This window comes from Barbus barbus (genome assembly GCF_936440315.1).
Source record: "Barbus barbus genome assembly, chromosome: 30".
Classification (NCBI taxonomy): domain Eukaryota; kingdom Metazoa; phylum Chordata; class Actinopteri; order Cypriniformes; family Cyprinidae; genus Barbus; species Barbus barbus.
In genome coordinates this window covers 8,331,276-8,350,113 of record NC_136758.1, presented here as the reverse complement: position 1 = coordinate 8,350,113, position 18,838 = coordinate 8,331,276, and the positions used below count along the sequence as shown (strand labels likewise).

General features: G+C 38.7%; 1 protein-coding gene across 2 annotated transcripts in view; it reads right to left on the bottom strand.

Annotated features, from left to right (window-relative positions):
* Positions 1-14,261: 14,261 nt before the first annotated feature.
* Positions 14,262-18,838, bottom strand: part of LOC306850728 (protein O-mannosyl-transferase TMEM260-like) — a 35,425-nt gene continuing 30,848 nt past the window's right edge. The window contains exons 14-17 of one of the 2 annotated variants that reach the window (XR_013782436.1): positions 15,879-15,932; positions 15,692-15,776; positions 14,699-15,039; positions 14,262-14,357 (exon numbers count right to left, since the gene is read on the bottom strand). Coding sequence is in view for 1 of the 2 variants with exons in the window: in XM_079386557.1 (XP_079242683.1) it covers positions 14,785-15,039; positions 15,692-15,776; positions 15,879-15,932 (394 nt within the window). In the remaining variant the exon portion in view is untranslated. Of the gene's footprint in view, positions 15,040-15,691; positions 15,777-15,878; positions 15,933-18,838 lie in introns of both variants that reach the window. The other variant, XM_079386557.1, reaches the window with a different exon arrangement.

The window sequence follows — 18,838 nt, the reverse complement described above, 5'->3', positions numbered from 1 at the left end:
ATGCTAGTAACATGCATGCTAATAAGCAACGTGAGAATTGGTCCCTAAACTAAAGTGTTCCCAAATCTTTTATTTATGTTTTATACAGGGCCTCAGAGTTTGATTGGTTAGCTTAAGCAGTTCGCCTCTGTGGGCAGATGCTATAAATGCACCATTATATGTCCAGAAAGCATCTGTCTCCATTAACGGACTTTCAAAAGCTGTCTAGTGTGATTGTCAAGACATTATTTTCCAGCAGCTTTAGTGTAAACAGTTGCATGGCATTGATGGCTCAGGTGATTGGCTTTAAAAATGTTTCTGGAACTGTCTATGTGCAAGGTCAGCAAGTAGGTCACACAGGTGTCAGCGGAGCAACTGCCACTGAGACGAATGGAATGATAATGTTTAACTTTCTCCACGGATATTATAGCCCTCATTGGCTTGATACTTAGGGTCTCTGAGAAGCTAAAAACAGCAGTAATATATTAGTCATGGAGGACCTTTGAAGCATGTTATTAAGTTGATAACAATGTTTCAGCTCTTATAAAATCCAAAAATTAAAATTGTCATTATTTACTTACCCTCATGTCATTACAAACCTGTATGATTTTCTTTCTTCTGTGGAATACAAAAGAACATGCCTCAGTAAAGACATGGAAAGATGTTAAAGTCAGTGGTGCCCGATGTTGTTTTGCATTATATGAACAAAAACACTATGTTTTAAAGGGATAGTTCACCCTAAAATGAAAATTATCCCATGATTTACTTACCTTCAAGCCATCCTGTGTATATGGCTTTCTTCTTTCAGACAAATATAATCAGAGTATAATCAAAATTGGTTTGGCTCTTCCAAGCTTTATATGGCATTGAATGGGGGTTGAGATTTTGAAGTCAAAAAAGTGTTTCCATCCATCATAAAAATCAATCCATACAGCTCTGAGTGTTTAATAAAGGTCTTCTGAAGTGAGGCAATGCATTTGTGTGAGAGAAATATACATTTTTACAACTTTATAAACCGGTGAGAAGGGGTAAATGCAGAAGCACAGAGGAGAGAGCAAAACAAAACAAGTCATGAATTAGAAGCATAAAACAGAGAATTTTAAAGAAAAATATAGGAGTATTTCGATATAAGCCAAGAGGAGACTGGTTTCCTTTGCTGTAAACAAAACTTGGATCTTATGAGACCAGCGTATTCTCATAGGAGCTTACGCCTACATCCTACATCATCCGCTGGAACACCACTCTCTCGTGAACACGCTTATGACAGTTAGCAGAAGCTATAGATTATGGTTTGTAAAGTTTTAAATATGGATTTATAAACCTTTATGAACCCCGGAGCCATGTGGAGTGCTTTTTATGATGGATCATGGATGCACTTATTTGGCCTTCAAAATCTTGACCCCCACTCTGACTGTATTCATCTGAAAGAAGAAATACACCTAGGATGGCTTGAGGGTGAGTAAATCTCTCTGTGAGAGAACTATCCATGTAAGCATGTTTCTTGAGCTATTAAAGCGATACATCACCTAAAAATGAAATTCTTCCATCATATAGACTGTTGTCCCAGATGTATATGACTTTTTCTCTTCTGTGGAACACAAAAGTATATGGACTCACACAAATTGTGAGCCCATATAATGCTTTTGAAGTTGTCATTTCAAAAACCACGTAAAACAAACAAGAAGGCAAACCGCAGTTGATAAATCAATGTCTTCTGAACAAAATGATAGGTGCATGTTAGAAAAACGCATTTAAAAGTATAAGATACTTTAAATAATTTAAATTTACAGACTTTTACGTCAAGTGGAAATTTATATGACCAGTTGGCCAGAAGTGATAGTTTTCAATTTAAAAAGTTTAAAATATTAGTATCTGGGGTCATAAGTCAAGTCACCTTTATTTATATAGCATTTTTAACAATACAGATTGTGTCAAAGCACTTAACAGTATCAAATTGGAGGATAGAGTGTCAGTAATGTATAATAATAAGATTAAACACTCAATTTTCAGTATATAAAATTGTTGAATTCAGAGATGTCATTGTCTTGCTCAGTTTAGTTTAAATAGTATCTGTGAAATCAAATTGACGATAATCGCTAGAAATTAAGTGTCCCCAACTGAGCAAGCCAGAGGCGACAGCGGCAAGGAACCAAAACTCCCTCTGTGACAGAATGGAGAAGAAAAAAAACCTTGGGAGAAACCAGGCTCAGTCGGGGGGCCAGTTCTCCTCTGGCCAGGATATTATTGTTTATTTATTGCATACTTATTGTTTTATTTAAAATTTTAAATGTATAAATGTATTATATTTCTATTTTTATACTGTTGCAATTTCGAACAATAATAGTATTATGTAGTTAGGTATTTTATTATATTTTTAGTTATTTTCTTTTATTTTTAGTTTTATTGTATTTTTAGTCGAGGTCTTCACTGGGGGTCATCCAGGTGTCCGGCCTCCGCCGAAGATCAGGGCCGCAGACATCATCTCCCGGCGCCGATCCATCATCTGATCCAGACACGGACTGAGAAACAGAATAAGAAAGAAACAGACAAATATTAGCGTAGATGCCATTCTTCTTACGATGTAATGAGTACATTGTGTGTTATGAGAAGTGTTCCCGGTTCCGGTTGATCTAATTAATGCAGCCTAGCAATCCTTTAATGGATTTGAATAATAGAAGTGTATTAGTGTGCTATGTGTAAGCCAGGTTAAAGAAATGTGTCTTTAATCTAGATTTAAACTGACAGAGTGTTTCTGCCTCCCAAACAGTGTTAGGTAGATTGTTCCAGAGTTTGGGTGCTCAATAGGAAAAGGATCTGCCGCCCGCAGTTGATTTTGATATTCTAGGTATTATCAAATGGCCAGAGTTTTGAGAACACAGCAGACGTGGAGGACTATAATGTGATAAGAGCTCGCTCAAGTACTGCGCAACTAAGCCATTCAGGGCTTTATAAGTGATTAACAAGATTTTAAAATCTATACGATGTTTGATGGGGAGCCAATGCAGTGTTGACAGAACCGGGCTAATATGGTCGTACTTCCTGGTTCTAGTAAGAGCTCTAGCTGCTGCATTTTGGACCAGCTGTAGTTTGTTGATCAAGCGTGCAGAACAACCACCCAGTAAAGCATTACAATAGTCTAACCTTGAGGTCATAAACGTATGAATTAGCATTTCTGCATTTGACGTTGAGAGCATAGGTCGCAATTTAGATATGTTTTTGAGATGGAAAAACGCAGTTTTACAGATGCTAGAAACATGGCTTTCAAATTAAAGATTGCTATCAAACAGCACACCTAGTTTCCTAACTGATGAAGAAGAATTGACAGAGCAGCCGTCAAGTGTTAGATAGTGTTAAGTATAACCTTCATTTTCTTTTCTTTTCTTCATTTATGTGTTTAAGTGCAAATTTTGAAGAAAGAAAGATAGTTCTATAAATCTGACATGGCATCAGAGTGAATAAAAGATAATAAATAAAGGATTGAACAAATGAGAGAATTTTCATGCAGCATTAGTTGAACAACTTGTTGACACTTGAATAAAACTGAGTATTATAATAAGTTTTCAAAGTTAGTCTTCTACAACACTGCATGTTCATCACAATCTTCAGGGGCTCTTTTTCTAGTGGACTATATACAGAACCCAAAATGCTTCTGGAAATACGATGACATTCGCCGAAATAACACAAAATCGAATTCTTGCCTTTGGTTGATTGTTGTTGCCTTCATCACGAGTTCATTCTGAGAGGCCTGTTACAGCATCACTGCTTTGTTCTGCGCATAAACTCTTGGCGTTCGCGCAGTCTGGTGGGCGTCACTAACACCACAGACGGGTGGGATGCTGGGAAAGCGAGTGAGCGGTTGGCATGCCTCTGTCGCGGGCATGCTCAGAGGTGTAATGTCTGATTAGGGGATTACAGGAGAAGTGCTTCTTCGCAGTTCTCTGAGAAACAATTATTAACATGTTGGTGTCTCTAATCCTGGATAAATACAGCTTTTCAAGAACAACAGAGAGACTCTCGCTCTTTCTTCACTCTCTCCTCTTCTCCTTTTAAATCCATCTCTAAACCCCCTTAGTCACTTGAACCCCAAAGCCTAACTAATACCGGTTGAGCAGATAGGGCATTGGTGTGAAACAGTGTCATTAGGAGAATACCTTTTCCAGCATGTGTCGTGGCAGAAATTATCCCTTTGCCACAACAGACCAACAGGCAGCGCAGCGGAGGGAGGGGGACGAGATTTGCTGTGGGGACGAGATGGAATAAGACTGCATTGTATTTCAGCAGCCTGGTTAAAGGGCATTGGGCTGAGGATGTCTACAGTCTGTAATCTTTTGTTGGTCTGTACACTTCTGCCATGTAATCTGCTTTCTGGTATTTGGGAGGAGATTGTGTGGAGGGTTGGGAATGCTTGTCCCAGGTGGGACAGAAGCCTGTTGCATTCACTTACTGTAGAACTGCACAATTAACAGTTCTGGTCGTGACAAACATCACAATAGTTCCTATACCCTAAGTAGGCTGCTGAACTTCATTGAGCAAGTCCTTCACATTTGTGGTAAAGACAAGAATGAGCAAGGAGATGTATGGCGTTGTATGTGCAAGTTTGTATATTTGCAATATGTACAAGTTTGCAATAAAACTTGTACATTTTGCCAGATGAATGATCCAAAAAATACTGAAGAAAAGATTTATGTTGAGATCAGAATATATAGAGACTGGGGGTGCATCTGAAATCAGATACCTGAATAGATACACTTAAACGTGAACTTACTTCACGACCATTAAAAAAGGATGTTTTTGTCACCTACTAGCCTCAGTTGTGTCGCTTCACTGCCATTAATAAATCCTCAACTGTGGCCTCATGGGATAGTAAAGTGACCACTGAATGTACACTTCAGAACCCATGCAGATATAGCAGGTGATACAGGTATTTTACAGTTTTTCAAATCCTATGAATGAACAACTTTATTCAACAATTATTCTCTTCCATGTCAATCTTCATATTCTCGTACCGTCATGAGCGTGCGTCGACGTCTGATATGAAAGACAAGAAATGATTGACTGTGGTAGTACCCTTGCTGTCTATGGAGGGTCAGAAAGCTCTTGGACTTCATCCAAATTATCTTAATTTGCGTTTCGAAGATGAACGAAGGCCTTATGGGTTTGGGACGACATGAGGGCGAGTAATTAATGACAGAATTTTCATTTTTGGGTGAACTATCCCTTTAATCAATATCTTCATTTAAACCTTGAACCACTGCCTCGAGTCAATGAAGAACTGATGTATAAAACAAGGAACTGCCCTACTTTTTTTTTTCTTCTAAATAAAAATCTTAAATTTTCAAACACCAGGTATCGTACATGTGCCGACTTGGTAAATAATTACAGAGGAAAAACTGGTCATCATAAATGTGACCCTGGAGCACAAAACCAGTCTTAAGTCGCAGGTCTATATTTGTAACAATAGCCAAAAATACATTGTTTTGGGTCAAAATAATCAATTTTTCTTTTATGCCAAAAATCATTAGGACATTAAGTAAAGATCATGTTCCATGAAGATATTTTGTAAATTTGCTACCGTAAATATATCAAAACTTAATTTTTGATTAGTAATATGCATTGCTAAGAACTTCATTTGGACAACTTTAAAGGCAATTTTCTAAATATTTAGATTTTTTTGCACCTTCACATTCCAGATTTTCAAATAGTTGTATATATATTTTCCTAACAAACCACACATCAATGGAAAGCTTATTTATTCAGCTTTCAGATAATGTATAAATCTCAATTTCGAAAAATTGAAACTTATGACTGGTTTTGTGGTCCAGGGTCACAAATGACTGAGGATCACATACTTCCAGACTTTCAAGTCATTTTGAACACAACAAGCACAGGCAGAAACATGTCATTTGTTGCTAGGAGACACGTGACAAATAAAAACAATGTGTTCTAAAATCTGCTCAAAATATCAAGCATGTTTGTTATCATCTGATTGAAGGAAATCATAATCTGAAGCAAAAAAAAGTCTTTGATCATACACTACGCAATTTCTATGAAATCTGTCAACTCAAATCTGAGGACTTGCTCTGACCTTCAGCAACTTGCATCATCTTCTTCTGACTGTAGTGTATTCTGTATTCTTTTAAGTCACTTTCTAACTTAACCAATGGCATTGTGCTTATTATAGCATTGCCCATTTATATATGAACAAATGAAAATGGAAAACTGTTTGAAACAGTAATTTTAGTGCCACTAGTGGTGGAGAAATTACACACTGTTAAATAGTTTAAGCTTTTAAAATTATATGCAGTTCTGTAAGTGTAGATATATAGTAATCAGGTGGTCACCCACACATCTGATTTAAAATGTGTCTGCCAGACCAATGTTCCACACGCTTGCTAACACACACACACACACACGCAACACACACACACACACACACACACACACACACACACACACACACACACACACACACACACACACACTCCATCTCCTATACCCTGCAGCTTTGAAATCAGACACAGACAGGTGATCAAAACAACCCATTAGTGGCCATTGACACACTCTCACCTTCAGACACACTTATACCTGCTGACTGGGCACACACACATCGAGCATGAGACACTTTGAAGACTTGCACCAAGGCTCTGCAGTGACTCTAGATGCCAGTGTCTCTTCTGTTGAATTCAATAATAGTGTTTTTACTGAACTATTTATTATTTCATAATTTGCCAATAAGTGGGAGGATGACATGAACGGTTTTAGAAATGGCACAACTAAAATTATTCAAAGTAAACATTTTAATATATTATGCATACAAATTAACCTCACATTAAGAGAATATATACTTTTAAAATTACTTTTAGTTTAAAATAAGCCATTGAGTATTATTAAAAATGATGAAAATAATGAATGTTGACAAACCTAAGTATTGATGTTAGCATTATTATATAACAATAACTAAATAGTCCATTAATATGTTATGCATCATCCACCATGATAAATGATAAAACAAAATTGTTAGTATACAATATATAAGCTAATATATGTTTAAATTTGTATAGACTATATATTTGTTGCAGTGAAATCATTGGGTTCAGGCTGATGTCACATAGAAATTAAAAAGAAACAATTACGAAAACAGAATGCATTATACAAACACTTTGCAGTACCCAAAGCAATCAACCCAGCATACACACCTAACCATTGTTAATCCTCTAGACACTAGAAAGCACACACATGCACAAACACACACGCACACAGACACACACACTCAGCATCACTGTGTTTATCACTCCAACCCAGGCCACCAACACCCGTCAGTCTAATTCCGTTTGTCTGTTTAGATTCGTTTTGCTTTAATCTCTTCTTGTTTGTGCACATCTGCGAGAGCGACTGCACGAGAGAAGGGGGAGGGGCCGTCGTTGGTGAAAACGAGAGACAACAAGGGGTAGAAAGGAAACAGGTATTAGAAGAGAGGGCACACTATTTGGGCATGGTACCATAGTAATATCATGTTTTGTGGACATGTACAACAGGTAATACCATTATTTGAGATACCAGTACCATGGTACAGTATTATAATAATCATTCAGTTAATAGCAGTTAACCCTCTGATGCAAGAGGTCTATTACAGTGTATAAGTCTTAAAAAGCTACATTCAAACCACCGTGAATGATTACCTTTGACCTTTTCCCATAATTCTATATGATTGTCCTGTTTACTTAATGTTTTTTGACAACACGAATAGCTGACGAAACTTGGATAAACCAAATAACTCTGGAATAATGTTATCATTTTTGAAATGTTTGAACATTCCATTTTTAATGGTTTAGCAAACATAATAGGAACGTTACTTCTCGGAACATTCTGAAACAAGTAGTTCAATTCTAAAAAAGAAATGTTAGATGAACATCCAATTAAAATGTTTCAGATGAAAAAAAATTAGTGTCAACATTTTGAGAACTTCATTAAGACCAGATAACTTTGAACGAACATTTTGTTTGAACGATAGAATATTTGTATAATTATAACTTTTTAGAGAACCTTGCCAGAATTTTCCAAACGTTCCCTGTTAGGTAGGATCATCTTTTGCAGTAAAAACTCTCAAAATCTGCTATTTTATTCAAAAACATATTTTTAAGTATCCTTCAAGTAGACACAAAAAGCATCAAAGGGATATAAAAGTACCATGCTATTACCATCTAATTCCATCAAGCAAATGCAAGCGGAGCAACAGCGAGAGCAAGACAGAAAATGTATAGAACAGACTCATTCAGCTCATTTTCTGTTCGAACCCACGTCTGAAACTGAAAAACAGATGGAGAACAGTAGGAACGGATGGGGCAAGAGATCAGAGGAGAGTCCATTCTGCACCACTTCAGCATGCCGAATTCCCTCCTCCTCCAGAAGGGCGAGAAAGACAGATCTTACCAGGAAGAGGTCTCTTGAGGCAGGCGCTGAGAGCCGCAGCCAGGCCTTCAGGCTCTGGAAGTCTCTCCAGTCAGTCACACAACTCATAGCACAGGCTTCACCACCAACACAACATTACAGGCCTCTTACACAGCATTACAGCACATCATATTATCCCGCTCAACTCTCTTCATTAGCCCAATTGGATCCTGGGATTTCCATTTGTAAATGGGGAGCTTTTTAGATTAGCTGGTGTCTGCCCATTATGAAACATTTTCCCAATGTTCCCCCAATACTGCGATTAGCTCCTGTCTGTCAGGGTGGAAATATAAACTTTTCAAAACGTGATTCATCCGTTTAAGCCCTTCACAAATATTTTCCATAAGAAATCACGAAAAAGTGTCAACCGAGCAATCCCTGATTAAATGTTTGTTGCCATATGAATTGTAAACCAATGAAACTACAGTACGCAGTAACCTTCCAAGTTAATCCATTGATTGACCATCAACGAGGCTGTAATGAACAAGCTGGTATTTTATTAAAAACATGCTCTTTGGATCCATACACAATTTGATATTCTGAGAGGTTATAGGAATAATTCATCCCAAAATTAAAATTCTTCTGAAACTGGCCATTTTCCCACTCCACTATAATATTCAAACAGCCACTTGTTATTCACAGAAATTGCAGTCTGGTCTTCACGAAAAGTTATCATATGGCTTGAGACTTATAGCGCTCATTTGCACTGTTTTTAGAAGTAAGCAAACACCAAATCCATAGTTTCTCTTTGAATATGTTGTCGTATTGCTCTTTTGGGAATTTTGTGTGAACTAACCCTTCAAGATCCAAAACATTTGGTAAGAGTTAGAAAGGTGCTGCTACATGACTTATGAATAGAAACAATTTAAATGCATTATAGACCAGTAAATTAAAGAAAACATACTTGATATTGCAGCTACATGTGAATATTTTTTCTTTCTCAGTGGATGGTGGCTGTGCCTCTTCCCCAGGCATGCATTCACAGCCACAGATGCAAGGGGACGCAAGCACATTGAGGCAGCAAATTATGGAAATGTGGCTCTGTGTCCTCAATGGCGTCACACTCCTTTAATGTGGCACAAAATTAGAACCGGAGGGAGAAGGAAGACAGGTCCGTTTAATTGGAAACACTGCTCTGGGCACATACACAAACACACATACATCCACTCACTTAGAGCAACTCATCACATGAAAGGTAAGATATCATCTCACCCTTTCTGAGGGTTTCTTCTGTACAATGAGACATCCTTTTTCAGAGCCTATGGGCATTCATAAAGGTGTTTAATTTGTGAGTTTACCTCACCATTATTTAAATAGATCTACACAAGTATCAGAAAATGAGGCTATTCTATGTTGGTAAGCTGCAAAGCTAAAGGATCTTTTATGAAACGGCTGTTGGTCATAGTGTCTTTAGTCTCTTTTGATATTCTGAAAGGATCACAATGGTCTAATCACAGTGAGGTCTGTTGCACAGTTGAACAAATGACTGAGTGTAGACAGATGTTACATATAGGCAGTACTTCAACAGTATTTGTGATATTTGATATAAGTTCCAAAATACAAGTTCCTAAATCGTTCTACGCATGTATGCAATACATCAATCCCAAGATGTCCATGGTAGCCATGTTTTGGCAGATCTAGTCTTGTTCCTAGGAGGTCCAAAGAAGGTCCTCTATGTTCAACCCTACTCCTTTGAGAGCCACTGTCCTGCAGACTTTAACTCCTAATCAAACACATCTGATCAATGTCTTCAGGATTATTATAAAACAAGGGTGTCCAAACCTGTTCCTGTGTTTAGATCCAGTGCCACTTACACACACCTGAACCAGCTAATCAAGGTTACTATAAACTTCCAGGTGAATCTGTGGCCGTTTCTCAATATGCGTACTTGTCTGTACTTGTGTTCTTGTGGACTTGTGAAACGTCATCAATCGCTGCCCAAGTACTGTTCCAATTCAAAGTTCACATCTAGCCAAGTCCAGTTCAAATCCCCGGATGTGTTCTTGATCCGCCCCTTTTACCGAGGATGCATCGAGAGGTGACTTGTGCGGACTTGATACGGGCCATAACCCAGAATTCAGTTCGTCCTCCCGTCCTCGAGAGTTCGTTCTTCTGAGTCGAACTTGGCAAGTCCAAACTCGAAAGGACGGAAGTCCAGACTCTGCGAACTTGGTATTGAGAACGGCCTATGTGTATGCATATTTTATAAACGAGCTCTCAGGTGTTTAAAAACTATTCTGGTCTATTCTTTGCGCAACAGGGAGAGGGACCGACCTTTAGTATAGTATACAATTATTGTCCTAGTACCTGTAAACTTAAGTTATAGGCCTTCTCTAAACCTTCAGTGCTGGTGAGAGCAACTAGTGGTGGAGAGACAAAGTATCAAAATTGATGAATGAGTCAACACAAGACATACCTTGGTTTGGATCTCCATACACTATGCAGAATTGATGAAAATTCAGGAGTCTTTTGGGAGTTAAATTGGCTGAATTGAAGTGATCAAACTCTACATGTTCAGAACTGAATTAAGTGTTCAGGTGGCCTCAAAGATTCAACCACACACATCACCCACATTCAAAGGGTTAGTTCACCCAAAAATAAAAACTAGTCCATGTCTTACTCACCCTCAAAGCATCCTAGGTGTATATGACTTTCTTCTTTCAGAGGAATCCAATCAGAGTTATATTAAAAATTTTCCTTGCTCTTCCAATCTTTATAATGGCATGGGTGGGTGTTTTTTTCCGACAGTCCAAAAGTAGCCAAATAATGTGAATCCATCCATATTAAAACGTGCCTAACATGGCTCCGGGGGGTGAATAAAGGCCTCCTGTAGCAAATCAATGTGTTTTTGTAAGAAATATATCCATATTTAAAATGTTATAAACACCTTTCTTTCACTTCTGTTAACTCTCATACGTGGGAGGCGTTCCGACGGATGATGTAGGACGTATGCGTAAGCGGTGGTGATTAGTGACGAACATGGAAGCGTGACAGAGAGAGAACAAAACGCCAGTCACAAATTAGAAGTAAAAAACAAGGATTTGTAAAGAAAAATGTCAGAGGATTTTGATATAAGCCAAGAGGAGACTGGTTTTCCTTTGGTAAAGTAACAAAACTTTGCTTCCTTTGCTCCTGTAAACAAACGTTTGTTTTTGCAAAACTTGCATGCGCATGCACTGTGCCTACGTCTGGGGGTATCTGCCAGAAAGGCAGTCTCTCGTACGACAGTTGGCGGAAGTTACACAAAACTGTATATCACTGTATAAACTGTATAATTTTAAATATGGATTTTTTTTTCTTTCAAAAACGCATTGATTTGCTCCAGGAGGCCTTTATTTACCTCATGAAGCATTGTGAGGTATGTTTTATTATGGATGGATGGATGCACTTTATTTGACTACTTTGGGACTGTCGAACAAAAACACCCGCCCATGGCCATTATAAAGCTTGGAAGAGCAAGGGCAATTTTTAATATAACTCCGATTGGATTCGTCAGAACAAAGAAAGTCATATACACCTAGGATGTCTTGAGGGTGAGTAAAACATGGGCTAATTTTCATTTTTGGATGAACTAACCCTTTAAATCATCAAAAGGACCCAACCTTCTGTCTAGAAGCACTCCACCCAGTGGATTCCATCCATCTATTCCCTCAATAGCTCCATGGCCTCCTTCTTATCAGGGCTTCCCAAAGACACTAGGACCACCACAGACATGAGCCGCTCAGTGTTACCCCCAGTACAGCAGCCAGAGTTTTCATCTCTTCACCCCTCAACCAGCTTCCAACAACCCACCTGAGACAGTCAACCACAGCTATGTGGGTCCATGGCCAGGAATTAAACAAAGGTTCAAGAATCAATCCAGTGAAATGGAGACAATCCCTGCCTGTGCCTAATCCCTCTCATATCTCCTTCCATTGTTCAGAGGTTTATTAAAAAGAGGGATGAGGAGATGGAGAAGGCAGACTTTAGGAAGAGGGATGACGGTGAGATGGCGTGGCAGATGACATGTCTTGGTGGTTTTAAGGGCTTGTTTGTGGATCAAAAACTGAAGGGTTACATGGAGAAGATTAGGGCCAGGCTGGATTTCTAACAGTGGTTTTCTTCTGACACAAATAGTTTCAGTACCGTTTCTAAGACCTTTTGTGAGTTACCTTAGGACAGGGATGCCCCATCCTGCTCCAGAAGGGCCACTTCCTCCAACCCTAATCAAACACATCTAAACTAGCCAGTTAAGGTATTTTTAAGGTTTTAATGATGTCCAGAAACTTCCAGTGTTAGAGCACGTTTGAGCTAAACCCTGCAGGAAGGTGGCCCTCCAGGAGCAAAATTGGACAGCCCTAATACTCCTCATAACGTTATAAAAACGGTGTCTGTCAAGTCACAGAAAAGCATGCTCTTCTGTCTAAAGAGAGCGATCTTCCACACTGGACAATTTCATTTTCTCCAGTCTGTAATGTGGCATGCACATTATAGCCAATTTCGCATATTGTGTATCCATCCCTTCCACCCTCCTCCGCGGTCCTGCATCCCTTCCTCCACTCCCTCAGCAGGAGGAAGTAGAGGAGATTGGCCCCGCAGCTAAAGCCCCCTTTTCAGGCCTGCCGCTGGCGAGGTCTATCGGCAAAGCACAGGGAGCGGAGGTGTCGCTTCTGCTATGGCATTTCGGACAGTATCTACTTCTCTCCGGGTGCGGAGGAGAAAGGAGAAACAGAGGGGGTATTATCAGAGAGGGATGAGAGCAGCGAAGGCATTTTTGTCTTTTTATTCCCCTCCTAAGCCTTGGGCTTTGCTCCCAATCCGATTGGTCGATACAGCCAGGGATGTAAATGAAATGCAAAGAGGAATAAGGCTGGCTTCCCATGTTATGAGTGTGTGTGTGCAACAGCACTGCTCTCTTTGGCTCTTTCTCAAAGTTTACCATTCATGGGCCTCTCTCTCTCACCTTCCCTCTTTTGTCTCCAAGTCCCTGTGCTGCGATTTCATTTCTGTCTTGTCAGTGTCCATTCGCCTCTTTTAAGCACTTCCTGTCTAACTCTGTCCTATCGTGCCATATACACCATCCTATGTACTTATTACTTCTCGCTTGCTTGTCTTTGCTCCCTCTGCCTGGCTGGGTTCTCAGCTCTTATCTGTTCAGGCACCCCACATTCCAGTGTTGCTGTGGCTCCCTGCCTGCATCCACGGTCACGGCGATTCCATGGGTTCACACAATCCCTCAGATGAGAGAGAGGCAAAAACAGGGACAGGGAGGGATGGAGAGAAAGCAGCTCAGTGGAAGAAGAGATGAATGTACAAGAGAATGCTGTGATAAGGTGTAGCTGACATCCTGAACTCAGGATGAAACCATTCTTCAACCATCTGATTGCCACTGCTCTTAGGACCCACATTTTACATTGATCATCCAGTGACCATAAAACACAAAATGTTTATATTAACAAAAATTCTATCAGAATATATCATTTTATAATTGTTTAAAATCAAACTGGCGGGCTCCCTAGGGGCCATGTCTCTTCTGTTGAAGACTCAAAGCTGTTTTGAGAGATAGACCAAGCAGAAAAAAAAGAGGCAGGGAAAAGGATGCAGTATTTTCAAATCTGTCCCAGATTAATGGGTCATTCTTAATCTCTCATGGTTTTGCCCAAATTTACCCCCCACCCCCCTCAATCTCAATCTGAGACCTTTGTGATCCAAAAGTGAGAGAGAGAGAGAGAGAGAGAGAGAGAGAGAGAGAGAGATGACAGTGGGGGGCAAATTATAATTATTCAAAAAAGAGAAATGGGGAGAGGTGGAATGAGTGATTCAGGACACCTTTGATCATCAACTCAACACATATTAACATATTGAAAGTGTGAAAATTTTATTACAAAAGAAACATACACAAGTTCAGAAAATTGGGTCCCTTTACCTTCACTGTGGAAATTCTCTTGAATCTTGGAGTCGTAGATGTTTGAATTTAGCATGTTGAGGAAATATAAATTAATCCCTGATTTTTATAACCGACCAATTTGTCAATAAAATAATGTCTGTCAACTAAATGAACACCTAACTCTGATGTTACAGTGATGTGGTTATGGATCAGTAGCTCATATCCTACAATATAAAAGATCTCTGTATAAAACCATTTTAGCATTTTGAGTCCAATTTACTTTGAGATTAATCTCTGTGTTGGTAAAATACACATTAAACATCAGTTACAGTCTTTAGTCACACCTGCACTGTCTTTAAATTTTGTCTTTACAGCTTTCTTAATATTTACGACCCTCTCTCTTACCTTATCGTGCTATCTGATCTCATAGGTGATTTCAGTGTTTTGAAGGCTCTCTGTGTTGTTTCAGACAATTTATGTCACTTCCTGTCTCAAGCCTTCTGTCTGTCTCTGAGTTTCTCGCGCTCTTTCTTGAGATGTGTGATGATGGAGCGGATGGCTTTGCTCTGGGGATCGGTGGGTTCTCTCTGAAGGTAGCGGCTGAAGTGGAGGATGCTGCGACTCAGGAGGGAATCTAGACCATGACCTCTGCCCCCTGATCGCAGCAGACGTTCTGCGGCAAGAGCCAGGTTCTTATCCCAGTTTGCTGGGTAGTCTACCTGGGCATCCGCTATCTGACAATACAGCTGTCAATAAAAAAAGACCACACAGCTTTAACTATTTGTGTAATAAAAGACAAAGGCATATACTTGAACAGACAATATTAATATTAAATTTTTTTTAAAGGTTATAAAAGGTTTTTAAAACACAACATAAATGATAGAAGACATCAGCTGTGATGTTTTAAGGAACTGTATTCAGTCTACAAATAATTTCACATGACACATCATGCTGACAAACTATATTTGCATTTCCTTAAGAAAATAGCAGAGCTCGCAAGGTGGGAAAAGAAAGCGTTAAAGGTTTTAGGTAAGCTTTGGTTTTAGGCTTTGATTCTGTGTATAATGTTGCATTAGAGCCGCTTTGCCGCTTTCAGGATGCTCACTGTGCGTCTTGTTTTTTTCTTGTTAAAAACATTAAATAATTCACCATGCAAATTGCTGTCAGAAGTGAACATTCTGTAATAGTATGTCAATAAGATATTTTAGATTTTGAAACTTAAATTTCTTAAATAAAATGGGAGAGCTTACAGTATCTAAACAAAGAGTATGTTTAAACAATGAATTATAAAAAAAAACTGTTAATAATAAAGTAAATGTATTTGTCTTTGAATCATTCATGCTGCATTTCAAGCACAGTAATTACAAAGAAGGCTAATATATGTAATTTCCTACTTACATTGTAAGAGAGCTCATAGAGACGGGCCTGCTGTTCCTTCTCCATGTTCTCAGCCAGGTCAAACAGGAAAAAAGCTGTCTTCATCCTAAAAAGTGATGAAATAAAAGCACCCAAGTATACATTTGTCACTATATACTGAGGTTTGGTGTAGATACAGTGATGAGATCCATAACCCGTGTATTATTACCTGGCCTGCCACATCTCCTCATTAGCAACTCTCTCCCAGGAGCCAGGGTGGAAGCTGACAGGGTGGAATAAACAAACGTTATAATGTCATTTAATTAGCTATGTGTAGTTAATCTTACTTTCATAACTGTGTACTTTCAAAAAATAACCAAGTTGATATGCAAAGAAAAAAATATTCTTTTATATGTACATTCAGATGGCATCAAAGCAGTCTTGTTGAGTACGGACTTGAAATACAAATTTAAAACCAGCCAGTAATCCAGCGAATCATATTCTGCATATCTTCAAACCATACAACAGATGATCTTCAACCTCGCCTGTCTTTGGAAGCTCTCTCTGTGGTGAACGACCCATATATTTCTGCATTTCTTCCTTTCCTCTACATCGCTCATAAACGTGCGGCCTCTCCTTCAAAGGAATATTTTAGCGTGTGACTTCCCCGCTAATATTTGGCTGGCAGGCAGGGATGGACACGCTTGTAGTGGGTGAGAGGAGAGTAATGTCACACCATTCAACCCCGATTAACTTGCTGAATACCAGCCGGCTGCAGAGAGCCTCAGTGCTGGAGACTAGAACTAATTTCACTTTATACACAGATATTGACACGCCACAGTTTAGAAAGTCATTAGGGTGGGGTCAGCGGACTAATAATGACTTTGAAGATGGAAACGGAGACTGTCTGCACAGCATGAAGTCAGAGCAGTGTTTAAGTGCACTTTAGTATCAGCGAGGACCAAAACACTTCAATGGGTTGCACAAGGTGTAAAATGGTGCTGGAGTGCACCTGGTAAGGATGCTCAGACCAGTAATGAACCTAAAGGTACATTGACTAACAGAATCTTAAACATATATTTACACATACATTTATTTCATTTGGCACACCAATGGAGTTTGAGTTCCTTGTCACTGACCCCTCTTGACTTGCTTAGTTGGGGACTTGGCAATATTGTCGACTTGATTGCACAGACACTACTGGAAGAGAACTGAACTGAGCTGGACATTGAAGTCACTGAATCAATGATGAACTGACTTTAAATGGAAAATTGACTGTTTACCATTGTCCTCTTTTTAGAGAACTGAATTTCGTTTGAAAAACAACACTTTGGCAGAGTCTGTGGATAAAGTGTGACTTGGCTTGACATTGGAGTTGAGAAAAACTGATTCAAAGTGTTGAAAATAGTTTCTGATCAATTTCCTTTTTTCACAAAATCTAAGCATAGCGGAACCAAACTTGCCAGTTAGACAAAATATGTTTAACGGACCATTTTGCATTTGTAGGGTCCTAATCATCTTTGATTGCAATCTTTAATGACAGTTTAATCATAATTTTATTCTTTCTTTAATAACATAACATTTCTACTCAGATTAAATGGGTGGAGCACATACTTTATTGACTAACATAAGCACTTACAAACACCATAGAATTACACAGGTTTTATTTATTTATTTTGGAAATGGCAACGTGGTACCAAGGATTTCAGACAGGTACCATGGAAAGTACCATGAAATTCTTTGAGAACCATGGACCATCATGTGAATGCTGTAGAAAATGAATATAGTACTCTGCTTAGATATCTACAAAACCTGGAATGCATTGATCCAGGTACATTTTGCTGCACTTTTAGGTGACACATCCACTATAAATGATATAATTTTGTTCTCAATGTCTTGTGGGTTTATTAAACTGCCTAGTGTCATGAAAAAAACATGCCTGTGGGTACATGTTTGCAAAATGTTACTGCACTGCTTGAAGCACGTTTCACTGCACTTTCAAAGTAAAATGTCCAGTGACTGGTGTAAAATAGCATGTTCAATTTTCACAGAAACTAAGCGTTCAGTCAGTGGTGCTAAAAGGTTAACACTCAATCGCATTTAAAAGAACATACCCCCAATACTAAACCCTATCTAATAGGGGTGGCACGGTACACAGATGTCACAGTTCGGTACGTACCTCGGTTCGGGGGTCACGGTTCGGTTTCTTTTCATTTATTTTGAACAGACAGTAGTAGTGCATATTACAATATTTTCCATCTAGATGTGAAAATACTAAATATTATTACATGTTACACTGCCCTCCAAAAGTTTGGAAACACCCCTGGCAAAGTGTGGTTTTGGACGATATCAGCATAAATCCTTATCATTTTTTGGTGCAAATACATTAAAGTAACTTGACATTATCATTGAAGACCAGCAATAAAACATGATAATTGCAATATATACATGTCAAAGTCAGACATGCCCCTTTACCAGCTGTGATGCCTGGTTACTGATTTAAACTTGACCCAGGTTTTTAAAAGATTTTTGGGTCAGCACACCTTAATACTGTAGCTTCAACAATTGATTGCCAATTCAAAGTCAACGTTTGAATAAACTGACAGCTCGGATGCCCAGATTATGCAGAGCCAGGGTCGGATTTACCTGTTATTGTGACATAGGCAAAATAATTTTTTGGGCCCCCCTTCCTTATTAATAGGCCTATATAATATTACCACCCCAGCAAACAAAAATATTTCGTAACTAGTGCCGTTACAGTGTTTTCTATCGCAATGGTCATTCTACAGAAATGCCCACTTTTGATATGGCAAACTGTCTTAAAATGTATTTCTTTTTTAAACATTTAAACTTAGACCACATTATTAGATAGATTAGCTTTCGACTTTATGAATAATTTTTTTTTTTTTTGTGCAATTATTTCAAGACCACATGAATCATTTTTTGTCACTGGTGTTACCTACTTTAGCAATATTAAACGTTTTTATAAAATATTATTTCTCGATTTTTTTCAGCACACGTAGTCAGTGTAACAGAAAAATAATGAAAATGCAAGAAATAAGTAGATTGTGTTTAATTGATTTAATGTGGCAGACAAAAACAGCACAGTAACACCAGTGACGCAATGAATCACCAGTGACACACATAAGACCTGGTGTACTGATCTTCACTGGTGTTATCCATAAGGAA